The following is an 18,469-nucleotide window of genomic DNA, read 5'->3' as shown; positions in this document are numbered from 1 at the left end:
GAAATCATATGGTCTTTAGTTGATACATTGACCTTAATTTTCATCATATCAATCTATCATTGAGTCAAATGCTAGCTGACTTTTTGTCATATTAATTGTTAGGCTATTATATAAAAAAAACAATTTGTTCTTTCAAAATTTAAACCAATAAAGTCCGGTTATTTTGATCAGAGTTTTTAATCAATTGCACATGAGAAAAAGATTAATTCTTGTAAAACAAAATTAATTAAATGTTACTTTGGCACAAATCATACAAATTATTATTGATGTAATTAAGGGATTGACATAGAGTCTATGTCATCTTATGTTTTTTTTTTTAATTTAAAAATTCTTTAATAATGGATCCATTTGACAGAAACTACCGAATCCATTTATATCTAGACAAAGTATGTATAACCTAATGTTTGAATTAGATTAACAAAATATTTTAAATCAAATTATAAGTTTTTTTTTCCCATTTAACAATTTACTTTGTTATTATATTTACAGTTTTGATTGATCGATCGTAAGTTGATTTACGGCCCATTCGAGAAGTTTTTAACTGATGTAGAGACCTCACAATATACTGCTGATGGCCATCAAATTTTAACCTTTATTTGGCATAGGGTCATTGAGCAGTGAGAAAACTTTATCATGGAAACTCCTGCCTTGACACGCAGAAGCTTGGTTTTTAAGGTCTTATTCGAAAGACCCGCAACTTGCACTTCAAGTGCGGAGTGCCTAGCGAAAGAACAATTGCTACCAATTTTTATCGCGTTAGGTTAGATTCAAACTCATGGCCTCTAGAACACTGAGCGAATGCTCCACCGACTGAGGTACCATGAAGGGTACAATTTTGAATAATATGCAGGAGACATGGATGTTTCTATCTTCTTAAAGCCAAACACTCTTGTCTGTAATATTTTAAACAGAACCTTGATTGAACGAATGAAATTATTTCATTACTTAATCTTGACAAAGAAAACTTATCCTTTTATTAAAACAATAAGCCAAAAAAAAAAAAACTAGGTATCATGTAATAAAACGTGTTTATAAATAATCGTTAATTGTAAAAATATTCCATGCTGAATGACCAATTATTATATGTACATGAAATATAACTTTATATCAAAACACAGCGATAATTTATGTCAAATGCACGTTTTCAGAACAGGGGTTACTTATTAAAAGGGTCAACACTGATAAGAGACTTCGATAATGATATTCTTCTGATAGCAATAGAAACAATTACCTGTATCAAGTCTTTCTAAGGATGAAGGTACTAAGTATTCTCATACAATTCTGGTTCTTCGCGTGTACTGTGACGTCACTTGAGGAGAGATTGCTTGTGAGTGACAATGTTCTCCAGAACGAGATTCAGGAACTGAGGTCAAAGGTCGTCACTTTGGAGCAGAAAGTGGCAACCCTCGAGTCTAAATCCGGTAAGTTGTGTGCTGTAAATGGAAACATTAAAGTGATGCTTAATGTGGTCTAATAGGACGGAAAGACAATGTACTTATTTCAAAGTTAAAGATATTCAAAATATGCTATGTTAAAGGGAGAGAGGATTTGTTCTACCGACGTTACCTATGCACGAGCATCTTCCAATGTGTTTCTTCAAGTCTATTACATGTAGGTCATTATAAAGGTTACATTTAAATTACAATATTTGAATACTCAAGTAAACTTAATTCTCCTCTTATCCTCTTAATTAACAAGATAATATGTCTACCCATTCTTACCGTTTGCATACCCCTCCCCCCCCCCCCCCGATTAAATAAAACATATCTTTGTTGATGTTGAGAATATACCCAAGATTTTTCTGTATAAAAGTCACCAAACGATTACCTTTCTGTGTGAAAATTCTTTTTATCATATGTTGGATATTGGTAATATTTTATAACCGGCACAGTAGTTGCGAAAATATGATGAAGTAAAAACGTGAATTTGAATACAAATTATATAAAAACTGTGTAAAACATATAATAAATGCGATAAATCAAATGATTTTTTTAGTTGGGTATGAGTTTCCTCTATTTCGCTGTGTTTTCTATCCCTTACCTGGAGGGTTCGTGCAAGAAAACAAACACTCAATGCAATTGTTTTTGAAAAACAAATTTTGGATGGCTGATATGTTTTAAATAGCAATAAAATGAGTATTAAGACATCGCGCATAGTATTGGGGTTCGAAATTGCTTAACATGTAACACTTTAAACGACGGGCGTTAGTATTTTTGGTCATTTCATCGTTTTGGCTGCTTGGATTTTTCTGACAATTCGTATCAAGCTTCTTTAACTTCCTCTGATGATGTCACACAAAATTATTTAATTGATTTCAAATATACTGACCGACTCAGACTGTTCATAATATTGGAAGCATTCGACAATATGCCGTAATCTTGACGAGCAAGAAAATTAGATGGAATGTTTGGTAAACTTATTTTACTAAATAACAGGTTCTTTTCGTCAAACTGAGGTGATATATGAAATGTGCAAATCAAGAGGTAGTCGAAAGTTTCTTTTAAAAAATATTACTCAGCTATGTTAAGGATCTATATGGAAAATGTGACCTTTGCACCGTTTTAATATGTATTACTTCTTTTAAAAATTGTAACAAAGCAACTAAATACTTGTAGAAAATGTAATATAGCTATCAATAATGGATAGGACTGGGCCGTAGTTATTATCAGTTATATCGCACGTATCAGCTGTTTGTCACGTGACTTGTATAAAAATAGAATTGTTAAGCTGAATATAGGAAATAGGGATAGTGCAAGGGCATACACATTTAAAGAAGTTTATATCCTCTACCCAAAATGTGCTGGGAGCTAGTCAGTGCTGTTTGCGGAGTACTTGAAATTTTGCCGTAAATGCTTACAATAGCTAAAAAATTTCCACTTCGCTTAAATTCTCTTATAAATAGAATTAATGTTATGCAGACCAGGATCAGCTCCCAGCACTTTTTAAAATATACACTATATAAGCAATTAATATTCCAAATTTCAGCTCAAACAAAAAAGTCTATGCCCTTGCACTTTTGATGTAAATCACGAATGCGCTCACCGTTTTAGCGATATTCTCTACATTCCTTATCCCTGTGCAGCTTCAATGCTCCTAGATAAATTCATATTCTATACGCATTGTATTTAATAAATTATTTTCTTTCAGTTTTAATGATTAAGTTTAAAAATTAGCAATGGTATCATATTTATTTAAGCATTCTTGAAATTATTAAACCAGTGAATCTAGTCCTCTGGTTCACTTGTGCTGCGTCATGTCAAGGCTGATGACGTCATATTTGACGAAAGGCTTTCTTCTATTACTCGACTGTATCGCTATCTAGTATTGCGATTTTACAAGATTTTATTAATAATAGATAAAATAAATAAATTCAAGTTGTTATTTACGCATGATCATGTCGTTAATTAATTCCTGTGGCTTGTTAAATTTCAATGACGTCACAATTAAACTTCCAATACGATGTGTAAGGAATGTGAACTCTGACCTTCCTTAACATAGCTGAGTAGCATGTAGTAGGAGAGATTAATAGAGCGATTTTGATGTCAAGTCGGTTTTGTTACTACGACACAAATATATGTATGATGGTATTTAACCGGGCGTATAGCACCAATATGAGCTGTATTCTCTAGTTATTGGAAAAAAAAAACAGATAAACTCTTATTTTCAAAATGTACAAAATAAATAAAATTTTGTTTTTAAAGAAAAACTAAAAATAAGACATTTTTAAGAAAACAGGAGCAAAAATTGGATGTCTAGTCTAATTTGTTACGCCTTAATTTTTGACGTTTTTACGCTAAAAGACGTATACATTTGTACAATTACGTCAGAAAAGTATATTTTGATGTTAAAAAATCAGTCCCAATTCTATGCGCGACGTCTAATGAGAGAGAAAGCCTTTTCATTGTTATATAATAATAGAGCAAAGCAAAATCACAATGCTCCATGATGTATTTCATGTAACAGAACTCAAGAAAATAAGATATAACCAACAAACAAAATGTATTGATTACATTAGATTGGAATAAGTATCTTCTAAATTGAAATTTATACTGTTAATGCTGATTTAACGGTGGCAAACAACCGTTTTACCTGCTCGGCTCTACCGGTCGCCTGTAAAACTCAGTTTGCAACTGTTAAAAAATAAACAGTCGCAAATTACAAATTAAAAGAATATAGTTATTCCCTAATTGGAGGTCTGTGTTTGTTCTTCTCCTGTTTTCTCTTGTTTGATAGACTTGAATATTTTTCCTTATTTCCATATGTTTCACTACAAAATATTTCTTTTCTTGAAAATTGGAGGCAAATAAAAAACCCTTATTCCGGTTTTTTGACTGTAATCAATTACAGAATAGTTTGAAAATTTTGTTTGTAGCCCACCAACCAATTGTTTTCATGAGTCAACTCAGTAAGACTTTAAATAACCCCGCTAATGGACACATCGTCGTGTTTGATGACACCATTACCAATGTCGGGCATGCGTACAGCAACGTCACTGGTGTTTTCCGGGCCCCGGTGGATGGTAGCTATATGTTCTCCATGATAGGGACAGTTCCATCCTCTCCTGGCGGTCATAGTCTGCATCTTCTACTGAAAAGAAATGGAGGCACAATCGGTTATTTATTTCTGGACTCAAATCATGACTATTACCTGAAGAGAACAGAGATGGTGGCCGTCACATTGTCTAGAGGTGACGAAATCTTCGTCCAGATTGACGCTGTTTCGGGTACACATTCTCTAGTAGGATGTTGCTACCATACTCATTTCTCTGGCTTTTTGATTTATTAATTTATTGATTAATTAAAATAATAAATAATCAACATAACTGTGATTATTGCTATGAATTTTTTTAACGTGTGAGAAAGAGCTTCAACACTTGTAACAAACTTGGAGGTGATAAGGTCACGACCTCCTGTGTATGCCTTAGTTTGTTTTAGTGCTTTGAATAGGGATCGATTTCAAACGGTACCTTGATTGATAAATGTTATTTGCGAGGGGATTCTGTGCTTTGGATGTCTTTGGGTTTTTGTCATTCTTCTCAATATTTGACATTTCAATAGTTACGATGCAAATCTCCTTCCTAATTGAAATATGGGGAAAACAAATACTAGTTTTTTCGAGGTCAAAACTGGATCGTTACAAAGAGAATTGGAAAAAAAACATATACTATTTTAAAAAAAAGAGAAGTGGGATCATGTGCATCGGAGAAGTAAGCATCCCATGTAAAAAGATTAAGTCAGTCATGTGCTCCTTCCAGAAATAATGCGATTTCTTGCTTAAAAATATGCAAGGATTTTTTATGTTAACATATACATGTATCAATGTATGTTTATTTTCAAGTTAAAAGAACACATGTTTTTTTTTTTTGTTTTTTTTTTACATAATATAAGGATTTCTTAAAGCACATATAGTTGGTTTTTTTTCTTTTAGATACATGTACTTAATTTGTGAGTGAATAATGATTTATGCTGCTGATTTTTTCAAAATTCTATGATGTCAAGATTTCTCAAAGTTCCTTCAAATTCGATAGTAATATCAAAATGATGTATGTCTATTAACGAGTCATATTCAGGTGTTAACATAAATTTAAGTTGTACAAAAATATTGACCGAGTCGTATACATTTTTACAACGTGCGTTTACATGGTAGATATAAACGCTCTTTAAAAAAATTAAAGTACATTGACTTTGTTCCAAATTTAGCTTAGTTTGTTTTTTTTTCAAAGAGTGTCATTTTTGGCAAGGTGCGTTGTAGCACAGGACTGATAGGGAAGCTACTATTGGAGTCCGGTCCACAAGCAGGGAATGCCACGAGGACGTAGGGCGTGAAAGTGAAATCTGTGCTGTCGACTTTTGACGGTCTGTACTCTCTTCAACAAGCTATTATTCCTTTCAAGTTGAGCTCTTATCTGATGTGCCATTACCAATTATCAATACCTAACTAAAAATAGCTTATAATTATATAATATTTTTTGCTCACTGAATATCATCAAAAATCATGATTCAATGAACTTTGTTTTAATAATTGTAATCATAAAGTAATCAAAAAGTAATCAAGATTACAGGACTTTTTTCAGAGTAATCGATTAAATTACGATTACTTGTAATCAGAAAAATGGGTGATTACTGATTACTCATGATTACTTAGCAAACTGTAATCGATTACAGCTGATTACGATTACTGACTATGATAACCCCATCCCTGGCCATTACCAGACGATTTCTCAAGGCAATAGTGCGGATGCAATCTGTTCTGATCTTTGAGGTGTTCCCTTTGGTCCACTGGCTCTTTGTCTATCATGCACAGACCCTTTAGCACGATGTATAAACTATAATCTACTACTGACAGGAAACACTCATTGACCTTGACATTCATTGATCTCGTCGTGCCATTATGTAGTATATCAATGGAACATGATTCCTCATCCTGTGTTAGGCAGAACATGGTCTATGTTTAATTAAAGACTTCAACAGCTGATAATTTGACGTTTTCTCTTCAGGATCTTTCGTTAGAGTTGTTTGAACCTTCAAATTCAGAGGAATTCAGATTTGTGACACAAGACCTTTGATCACCAGTAGCATCCCGTGCAGATCCTGAGCATGATTGCGTGATTGATGTGTCTGGGTGATGAATTTCTTTTGGCAATGCTTCCTCGTAAAGGAACTATACAACATTGTTTTGTATCCCTTTGTATCTAATAATAATAATAATCTGAGAATATTTTGCTCAATAACTCTAGTATTCTCTACATTTTTGAATGAAACATTTCAATTGATCCTCAAATGAACCTAATGAAATTAAAAAAAAACACACAAAATGCTTTAAACTGTCGCGTGTCACCAAAAAACGTAAATAAATCAAAATAACAAAAAGCCAACATATAAGTCTGTTTTATAACAATTAAAAAGCAAATGTTTCTTGTATGTCTTTAATTTCAGTTTCCGATCTTTGACTTTACAATGTTATTATAACGTTTAAAACCGATGCAGAAAAGATAATCCGGATCCGTTCTCCTGAATAAAGGAGTCTTGTTACTTACATATTAAGTTGGTAAGGTGTCGTTTTCATAATATTTCTTATGTGTTTAAATAGAAACCTCCCACTGTCGGTTTCATAATTAAAATCCTTAAACGGCTTAAACACCAAAAAACGCCTTCCTAAGCCTGCCTGCGTTCTTCCGTACCAAAGACAGCCACGTTTTTTCGTACCAAAGATTTGTGTCTGTATAACTGATAACAGATCGTCCACGTTCTTGAAAAGAATCTCATATTATGATTTCATTCTCTATTGTGGTCACATCCTTCCCGCTGGCCCCTAATTGAAGAATTTACAACCATGTTACCTTTTGTTGGCAAATATAGTTTGATTTCTTCAGAAAAAAATCAATATTGTCGCTGTCAACTGTGATGGAATATACATGTAGGTATAAATTACCCTATATAGGGCAGATTAAGGGCCGCCAAAAAGTGGGTTCGGGACTGTGGTATCCTAGAGTGGTCGCCCTAGCAAACAAATACTATAGTAAACTATAGTTAACTATAGTACCAAAGTTAAAATTTTAGAACTTTGATTTACTACAGTGAAAACTTTGGAACTTTGATTTACTATAGTAAAAACTTTGGAACTTTAATTTACTGTAGTAATAACTTTGGAACTGTGATTTACTATGGTGAAAACTTTGGAACTGTGATTTACTATGGTAAAAACTTTGAAACTTTGAATAACTATGGTATAAACTTTGGAACTTTGATTTACTATAGTAAAGACTTTGGAACTTTGATTAAGTGCTATGAAACCTTTGAAATTATGTTTCTGCTTCCCATTCAGTACATTTTAAGAAATTTCAAGAAAAAGATTCATTTAAGTTTCAGAGAACGTTTAAAAATACGACCTGTCTCATAATAGAACGAAAGACAAGAAATGAATTTTAATGTACAAATTGTCTCTTGCACCGATAGATAAGCAATATTTATTATTATGTGTGGGGAAAAATATTATAAGAGAAAAATTCTGTCATTTAGAATCAAAATATTTGCTTTTTTGACTTCAGATAACTTTTTTTCTACTGTTAAATGTAAATTACTGTGCATATTTAAATTAAGATAAACAACAAAACCAGCCTAAACAAACCAATATCATCCCCCTTAAAAACAGAATAATAATGATAAAAAAACCTTAACAAAACAAAATACAAAAAAAAAAGATTTACTACAGTGAAAACTTTGGAACTTTGATTTACTATAGTAAAAACAATGAAACTTTGATTTACTATAGTGAAAACTTTGGAACTTTGATTTACTATGGCGAAAACTTTGGAACTTTGATTTACTATGGAGAAAACTTTGGAACTTTGAATAACTATAGTGAAAACGTTGGAATTTGATTTACTATGGTAAACTATAGTTAACTATAGTTTACTATAGTATATTTTTGTTTTGGGTATTCAGAGGGACAAAATCCCCAGCGGAAAATTGATTTCAAGGTGGCGAAATCTTGGCATTTAAAATACAAAAACAGTTTAAATACGAGGGTTTGTCAGTGGACTCCTGCCATATCTTTTTTTTATTTAACGTCATATGCTATCCAAACTTGGTAAAAATATTTTTACAACAAATTCAAAGATTTGTTATAAAATTTTATCCTAATTTATTTCAGACCTATTCAGAATTAAAAACTACAAACATCGGACCGCGAAGCAGATCAAAATTTAGTAATTGACAGACAACACAGTAAATAATTAAGATAATTTCTGTAGTCATATATATATACGCTGTAAAATGTAACAAAAAAGGAAATAAATCCTACACTTCAAAATTAAGAACTGTTACATTCCAAATCATAGCTTGATATTTCGCTTCGTTGAAAAGAAATTAGTTTGAGAAGATACATGTAGGTGGTCCTCATAGAAAGCAACAAAAAGGATGACGTTGACGGAGAGGCAGATATCAATGCAATTTTGTGTTATGCAAAAAATGAAAATCTGATTAAACTCTGAAAATGTCACTGTCATAAGTAAGCTGTGCATGTGTTTATAAATGGTACAGGCGGTATTTGAGTGACATCGTCTCTGTATTGGACGAGGACGATCTCTTAAGAAACTGTTTATCTGATAAAATCTCAACAAAACTTTTTACAAGTTGGAACATCATGCACAATCATAAGCGCTTCAGAGTTACTGAGTCGCTGATCTTGTGAAAGCACAGATAGTTGGTAAAAGAAATTAAAACATTGACAAACGACCTTATAGAACGAGAACAATAGTTAGAAAAATAAATGTGCTACAGAGAGGGTTTTAATGGGTAATTATTGAACTATACTGTGTGAAATGCATGGTGGGATAGTCTTTTAAGAAGATCTGGACGCTATGTTAGATTGGCATTAAGTATGCTCCGTGGTCACAAAAAGTGATGATTGTATAATAAAGTAAATTGATTTCTATGAAATCGAAAGGAATTTACATCACACATCAATACAACACATAATATGTCACGAGATTTCGTTCTTATTTTGAATTTCTTGATAGTAGTTTAACGAAGATTGCCATCGTCCAAGAATTTTTCGAGCAAACCCCTGTAAAATTCATCATTAGTTGAAAATCTAAAATAAAGTGCAGACCATATTTTTTTTATAATTGTAATCTTAAGTTATGGGACTTTCATATTTTTTACAGACATATGTTTTTATAACAATTTTTGTTGTTTTAGAAGTTTAGAACTTTTACAACTGACCAGGGATAAGGTTAGTAAATTTAATGAGTTCCATCGTTATTAAAAGAGCAGCTGTCAATAATACATGTATCAAAAAGCATGAACTTTTAATTTATCTGGCGGAATAGTATATCATAAAATTGAAAATTTGTCAGTGTTTAAGCTGCTGATTTTTTTTTTCTTTAAATTTTGTGATGTCAACATTCCCAATAGTTCATTGGAATTATAGAAGTATTATCAAAGTGGTGTTTGTCTATCAACGAGTCAAGTTTTGCAAAAATATTGATCAAGGTGTACATATTATTTGCGAAGTGCGTTTATATGGTAGATATAAACTTTGGATGAAAAATTTAAAGTGCATTGAATTGGTTCCAAATTTAACATTTTTTTTATTTTTTTTTATTTTTCGCAAGGTGCGTTGTAACACAACGTTGATAGGGAAGATACTATTGGAGTCTGGTCCATAAACAGGTAATGCCACGAGGACGCCCAGGGTGAAAATGAAATCTGTGCAGTCGATCCCTGATGCTCTGTACTCTCTCTAACATGCCGGTATTCCTTTTAATTTGAGCTCTTATCGGATCCGGATTTGCTGTTACCAGACGAAATTTCGAGACAATAGTGCGGATGAATTTGTTCTGATCCTGAGTTGTTGCCTTCGGTCAACTGGATCTTGGTCTATCAAGAACAAACACTTTAGCACGATGTCTGAACAATAATCTACTGATATGGACACACTCATTGACTTTGCTACAACGACTTGCTTGTGCCAGCATGTAGCAAATCAATGGAACATGATTCCTTGTCCTGTGTTAGACGGTGCATGGTCTATGTTTAACTAAAGACTTCAGCAACTGATAATCAGGTGCTTTCTCTTCAGAATCTTTCGTTAGACTGTTTAAACCTTAAAATTCATTGGAATAGAAATTTGTGGCACAGCAACTTTGATCATGAATAGCATCCAGTACAGATCCTGAGAATCTGATTGATGTGTTTGAGTGATGAATATCTTTGAATACTTCCACGTAAAGGAACTATACAACATTGTTTTGTATCCCTTTTTATCTAAGTATAACAGTAATAATCTGAGAACATTTTGCTCCCAAAGTCTAGTATCCCCGACATTTTTGAATGGAACAGTTGAAATTGACCCCCTTTAAACCTGATAAGATTAAAACACGTTCAAAATGTGTTAAACTGTTGTATGTTATCAAAACAATAACAAAAAGAGTAACAAACGCCAACATGTAATTATGTTTTATAACAAAAAGCAGCATTTGCGTGCATGTCTTCACAATCAATTTCCGACCTTTGACTTTTCAATGTTATTATATTGTTTAAAACCGATACAGATAGGATGAAGGAGTCTTGTTACTTACAAGATTAAGTTGGTGATGTGTCTTTTTCATAATATTTCTTGGTTGTTTAAATAGAAACCTTTCGACCTCTGTTTCATTATTAAAATCCTTAAACGCTTTAAATACCACGAAACATGTGTCCTGTGCACGCCTGCGTACTTCCATACTAAAAACTTGTATCGATAGAACTGATTACGTGTCAGCCACATTCTTGAAAAGAATATTCCATAAGCTTTTCCCCTATACCATTTCATGCTATGGTTATACTCTCTCGAAACCCTCGACCTAAAATGAATTTCAAGGAGACGGAATCTTGGGATTTAAGATATAAAAACTGTTTAAGGTTGAGGTGCACGTTCCTCAAAAATATATAATTTTTCCATAGAATTTTTCATTGAAGTCTAGGTACTTAAACAGGTTTCCTCGCAAAATATTAAGGTACATAACCAGGTATTTGTACAAGATACCAGATGAACAAAATTCTTTTATAATCCTTATGGGTATTCTTCTGAATGTATATGTATATAGCTATTTTTGGTTAACTTATATGTAAAAACAACAATGTAGTAAGCACAAAAGATTGACAATTATGAATTCTTTTATGTAATACCAAGACAAACAAAACACACATACGAGAAACATGTCGTCTGACCTTAAATACCAAGGTTGTTCGAAAATTTTGAGGACTCCTACCATATCTTTTTCATTTAACGTCATATACAATCAAAATCTACCAAAATAAAAAAAATGTTTATTGTAGGATATTGAAAAAAACACTTGCATTGTTATACAATAAATGGACATTAAAGCAACATGAGCTGCAATTCTGGTGTCGGTAATTTTTTGTGCAAAAATGTTATTAACTATTTAAAGAACATAGAAAAAGAATATTCAAAAACCTTTGTTGCTGATATTTGCAATGGAAATTATTGAAAAGCCGTGTTAGAAGTAAAATTACATTATTGTCTCCTGAACAATATTGATTTCCTAAATAATCCTATATATTGGATTGTATAAAAGTCTTTCTTCTGAAACAGTTGAGAACTTTATTTTAGTCTAATTGACCATAAAGGTTTAAATTACTAGTACATAAATATTTATAAAAATAACACACTTTTACAGCTATATTAAATTATAAAAAATGCAGCTCATATTGCTTTAAGTCTTCGTGTGGGAATTTCTAACGAATAGTTCAAAGTTTTGGTTGCGTAAGATTTTTTCATGGTGGCGCTAACCTCATGTAATAAAGTTATTTTAAGTTATATGCGTCTAAAATATATCAAATTCTGATGGCTTTATTTAAGATTAAAGAAAGGTATAACGAAAAAAAAATAATCTGGTTTTGACGAGTATATTTACATTCTTTTGATTAAATTATATAATCCCTATATTACGAAATAGTATGTGATCTAAGTATTTGATATTTTGAAGTAGTAGGCGCTAGTATTGAGAATAATTAGAGTCGAGATGAAGTGGGTATTATAACGAAAAACAGCACGTCATGATATTGCATTGGTTACGCAGTACAGTTATGGTTACAAATGGAAATGGGGCGATCTTGAAGATAAAAATACATACTTTATAAGGATAAGCGATTTTTTTAGGACTTTACTGATATGAAAAAAAATTAAATGTGGCTCAAATTTTACATATGGAGGACATTTAGATGTTTTTATTTAGATTTGTCACGTGATGACGGAGTCACATAATCATAGCAATTATACTTGCAGTTTAGATGTCATCTATAAATTCCAATATTGCAAGGGCATAACCAAGTTAAAAGTCTTAGTTTAATTTTTAATTCTTTTCAACACTATATGAAGTTTGTGAAAAGTGCTTCAAACCTATATAGATTCTCTTATTTAATTGCTAAAATTGAATTTGTTGGACGGGCCGGTTGAATATATTTTGCTGGACAACTAAATTAAATACAGCTATAGTTAATTTATTTCCAAGATTTCATAAGGTTCGCACCACTTTTCAAATATATTAATGCTTTTAAGGTCTATGTATAATAACGTGGCAATAAATACTGAGGGTATGCCCTTGCAATAAATCGATTTATTAGGACCCTTCTATTACTTTTTCAATGAATCTGCATACAAACACGACAGTAATATACAGACATTATATAACTAAAATAGTAAAATAGACACTGCATTCAAGTTAACGCCCTTTAAATAACTGCAAATAATATTGTTACGTTTCACGAAGTGTACCTGTGAAATTCGGGTTAACTCTTGTTTACAAGTTTAGAATATATGGAACTTGAACCCGATGTTTATAAACTCCGTAAATAATTGTCAATGAACAGTTAACGAAAGAAATGAACAATAATTGATTGAATGACTTTATTAATTTAACATGTATAATTTAATGAGAAAGTGATGTATTTTGTATGTTTTATATGGGTACAACGTTATTAATTTAGTAGGTAATTTTGTTGGCTAAAACCCGCTAACTTATTGATTGTGACGTAATTTAGGTATCTGATTGTCTCTTACGTCATCATAACAACTTTTGTCTATATAAACCAGCTGTTTTGGGTTTAGACTTCAGTCGGCTGTGAGGAGCGACTCGGAGCACACAGCCTTACCTGGTAAGGGAAAAGTGAACTAAGTCACTCTGGGGAACGACTCCGTATACTTCTGTAATAAGACGGTACCAAGTCTATGTATACGAAACCATTAAGGGGACCAAGTTAGTAGGAACGTCCTGTATTGACCATCGGTTGGTCACCTTTTTCTTAATCAAATAACGTTGTACCAACCAAGTTACAGTGTACCATTTTGTGTGTTTATAAGTGAACCATTTGATAGTCTTAATAAATGTTATAAACTTTTAACAAGTGTTATTCCTAACAAAAACTATTTAAAGTGGACCAAAATTGGTCATTACGTCAACCAAAGAAGTGACCAAAAGTTGGTCATTATGTCAACCAAAGAAGTGACCAAAAGTTGGTCATTACGTCAACCAAAGAAGTGACCAAAAATTGGTCATTAACCATTACATAAACTGTGACCAACGGAACCATCAAATCTCGACCAAGTGACCAGAAAACTAATAGCGGCCCACGAGTTTATTACACGATACCCTCGGTTCCGTTACATTGGTGGCAGCGGTGGGATCCCCTATTCTGTGAATTGTGAACCTAGTCCATTACAAAGATGTCGAGGAACGAAAAATTGGTCGAGGAGAGTGACCAAAATACAGAACCAAAAGAACCACGGTTTATCGACGGTACTCCAAGCAAAGAAGTTCTTTTGCGGGTTAATAACAGCGACCAGATAGGAGACGGCAGCGCAGTCAACACATGTACCAACGACAGTCTACACATAATTCTACAAGAATTAAAAATTTTGAAGTCCCAAATGAACCAATTACAATCTCAAGTGAGACCAACGAGTGCTAATGACCAATATGTAAACCAAAATTGCGTTCAGTCCGGTACCAGTACTACGTCTAAAGATGACCAAATACACAGTGAAAATCGCCCATATAGAAATATGTACCTACAAAATTCATATGACGAATTTTGTGATTATGAACATTCAAGGACAAGTTGGTCAAACCCGACGGCATCACGCAGTTATACTACCAACGATAGGACCAACGAATTTCAGTCGACCATGCGCAACTTCAATTACGATGTACCAAATTATGGTCACACAAGACAAGCCCATGACCGCGGATTCAGGCATACCCCGGAACCTAAAGGGAGAAAACAAGCAACGTTCGATGGTACCATGAACTGGAACGACTATATAGTGCATTTCGACATGATCGCTCAATTGAACCACTGGAATGAGGAAACAAAGGCATTAGAGTTAGCAACCAGTCTACGCGGTCCGGCACTAAGCGTTTTAAGTGACCTACAACCAGAATATCGGTATAATTTTCGTCACCTTGTTACCGCACTTGCAGCAAGATTTGACCCAGAAAATCAAACAGAAATCTACAAGACGCAACTAAAGAGCAGAATACGGAAGAAAAACGAAACGATCACGGAATTAATGCAAGACATAAAGCGACTTACAAGGATGTCATACCCGAACGCACCCCTAAGTTTCCGCGACCAGATGACCAAAGATTCATTCATCGGAAGTTTAAATGACCAAGACATGGAATGGGCAGTGTTTCAAGGAAAACCTACAGACCTAGAAGATGCAGTGCGACTGGCATTGGAATATGAGGCCTTTCAACAAGCGCGGGGGAGACGAAATAAAGTTGCAGTGCGAATGCAGACAGAGGAACCAGCGTATACCGACAGAAATAATTACGAAACAAACCTAGTAGCGATGATCAATCAAAACACAGATAAGAAGTTTTACAAGAAAGGTCCCTGTTTCTATTGTAAGAAAGATGGTCACATCAAAAGAGAATGCAGGTTACTACAACGGCACCTAAAAATTGAAAAATACAGAAACCAAAGAAAACCGGAAGACGTAAAAGACGTGACGACCAGAGAACCTGAGAACCAGGGAAACATGCAGTAGTTGACGTCGGCGGCCGAACGTCAACTACAAAACAGAAAAGGCCACATGTTTTTGGAATAAAGAACTCAAATACTCGCAGTGCGAACTTATTAACAATTGATGTACTGGTTAACAATGTGAAAATTAATTGTGTCATTGACACGGGTTCAGTTATAACAGTTATCCACCCAAAGAAATATTACGAGATAGAAAGATGTGTGAGACCTAAGTTATTTCCAAATCATAGTAACTTACAAATGGCAAACGGCGATTTAGTTGTACCAGAAGGTCAGATTGAACTTCAAATTGGTATTAATGGTGAAGTTACGGAACATAAAGTGGTCGTCGCTGACGTTGAGTCACATATGATTTTAGGTCTTGATTTTCTGAAACAGCATAATTGTCAATTGAATTTGGGTGAAGGAACTCTTACATTGGGAAAATATAAATTACCATGTGACCTCAAGAGTGAACACAATCCTGTGTTCAAAATTTGCGTACAAGAAGCTTTACACCATGATAATGATGACCGACGACTATGTGAACCTCGTGACGAGAAGGAGACAAACGACGCTGAGAAGCATATCAGAGACTGTACCGTTGGTGAAGCAAAGAAGAATCCACCAAGAGCATTCAGAGGAAAACCGGGTCAGTATTTAGTTAGGAAACCACTGGAACAAGTGGACATCGACATCCTTGGTCCTTTACCATGGACCAAGAAGGGTAACAAGGACGTTGTTACCAGTTCAGATGATTGCACCCGATGGATACAAGTAACCGAGAACCAGAAACGAAAGTATGGCACCAAGTCAAACCAGATTAAGTACATCCCAGGACAATGTGTCTGGATTGCGTTAAAGTCAAGGACCAAAGGAAGATGTCATAAACTTAAGGTTCATTGGAATGGACCTTACATAGTGTTACGCGCCGTGTCCGATTCGGTATTCAAAGTGAGGAGGTCTGCAGCAGAGAAACCAAAATATGTGCATCATGACCAGATGAAGCTGTTTCGTGGTGAAGCAGATGACATTATATCCGTGTAACGCGTATCTTGAAAGACATTACCAGTGGACTTGTATACGTTATTGATGAAATACCCCGAAACGAGGACGTTTCGACTTAAGAAGGGGGTAATGTTACGTTTCACGAAGTGTTCCTGTGAAATTCGGGTTAACTCTTGTTTACAAGTTTAGAATGTATGGAACTTGAACCCGATGTTTATAAACTCCGTAAATAATTGTCAATGAACAGTTAACGAAAGAAATGAACAATAATTGATTGAATGACTTTATTAATTTAACATGTATAATTTAATGAGAAAGTGATGTATTTTGTATGTTTTATATGGGTACAACGTTATTAATTTAGTAGGTAATTTTGTTGGCTAAAACCCGCTAACTTATTGATTGTGACGTAATTTAGGTATCTGATTGTCTCTTACGTCATCATAACAACTTTTGTCTATATAAACCAGCTGTTTTGGGTTTAGACTTCAGTCGGCTGTGAGGAGCGACTCGGAGGACACAGCCTTCCCTGGTAAGACTAAGACCTAAGTCACTTTGGGGAACGACTCCGTATACTTCTGTAATAAGACGGTACCAAGTCTATGTATACGAAACCATTAAGGGGACCAAGTTAGTAGGAACGTCCTGTATTGACCATCGGTTGGTCACCTTTTTCTTAATCATATAACGTTGTACCAACCAAGTTACAGTGTACCATTTTGTGTGTTTATAAGTGAACCATTTGATCGTCTTAATAAATGTTATAAACTTTTAACAAGTGTTATTCCTAACAAAAACTATTTAAAGTGGACCAAAAATTGGTCATTACGTCAACCAAAGAAGTGACCAAAAGTTGGTCATTATGTCAACCAAAGAAGTGACCAAAAGTTGGTCATTACGTTAACCAAAGAAGTGACCAAAAATTGGTCATTAACCATTACATAAACTGTGACCAATGGAACCATCAAATATCGACCAAGTGACCAGAAAACTAATAGCGGCCCACGAGTTTATTACACGATACCCTCCACTGGGTGAAAAAAGTGGTTTCCCATCATGGGAAACTTTATGGAAACCACATGGAATCCTCAAGTTTACATCATGTTTCCCAGTGGTTTCCGCAGCGGATGCTAGGTTATTCCGCCAAGTTTCCGTGACACGGAAACCCCCTACGCTCCGATTCCATAAGGTATCCCGAACCACGGAAACCTCTGTAAACCTGAAGTTTCCCGAACATCCATGTAGTTTCCCGTAATGGGAAACCTGAAGATTCCACTGGTTTCCAGAATCAGGAAACTTGATGGAATCGGAGCGTAGGGGGTTTCCGTGAAATGGAAACTTGGTGGAATCTTTAGGTTTCCTCTTACGGGAAACTACATGAAAGCTCGGGAAACCTCATGATTCCTATAGTTTCCATGACTCAGGAAACTATATGGAATCCGAGCGTAGTGGTTTCCGTGGAATGGAAACTTGGTGGAATCTTTAGGTTTCCTTATACGGGAAACTACATGGAAGCTCGGGAAACCTCACGATTCCTAAAGTTTCCTTGACTCAGGAAACCATATGGAATCGGAGCGTAGTGGTTTCCGTGGAATGGAAACTTGATGGAATCTTAAGGTTTCCTATTATGGGAAACTACATGGAAGCTCGTGAAACCTTACGATTCTTAAAGTTTCCTTGACTAAGGAAACTATATGGAACTTGTGTAGCAGTTTCTGTGTGTCGGAAACTTGATGGAATTATCTGGAGTCCCATTCCTGGTGGAAATTACTGGGAAACTTCAAGATTCCCTAACTTTTCTAAAGTAAGCGATGTGAAATTATGTGTATTCTTTTAAATATCTATCAAAAAAAATTATTACATGTAAAAGAAAAAAGCATTACCATTTTATATGTTTAATAATTCATTTGATGTACAAAAACTGTAAC

The 18,469-nt window shown here is 34.1% G+C and overlaps 1 protein-coding gene across 1 annotated transcript; it reads left to right on the top strand.

Annotated features, from left to right (window-relative positions):
- Window positions 1–1,224: 1,224 nt before the first annotated feature.
- LOC134265591 (complement C1q-like protein 4) lies at window positions 1,225–4,785 on the top strand. Its single transcript, XM_062747812.1, has 2 exons — window positions 1,225–1,421; window positions 4,373–4,785. The coding sequence occupies exons 1-2, from the start codon at window positions 1,253–1,255 to the stop codon at window positions 4,783–4,785; spliced, it is 582 nt and encodes a 193-aa protein (XP_062603796.1). The 5' UTR covers window positions 1,225–1,252.
- The last annotated feature ends 13,684 nt before the right edge of the window (window positions 4,786–18,469 follow it).

Source organism: Saccostrea cucullata, unplaced genomic scaffold (assembly GCF_032062105.1).
Source record: "Saccostrea cucullata isolate Sc308-1 unplaced genomic scaffold, CSIRO_AGI_Scuc_v1 ctg1455, whole genome shotgun sequence".
Classification (NCBI taxonomy): Eukaryota; Metazoa; Mollusca; class Bivalvia; order Ostreida; family Ostreidae; genus Saccostrea; species Saccostrea cuccullata.
Note: the sequence above shows the minus strand (reverse complement) of the source record. Positions and strands in the feature narration are given on the sequence as shown.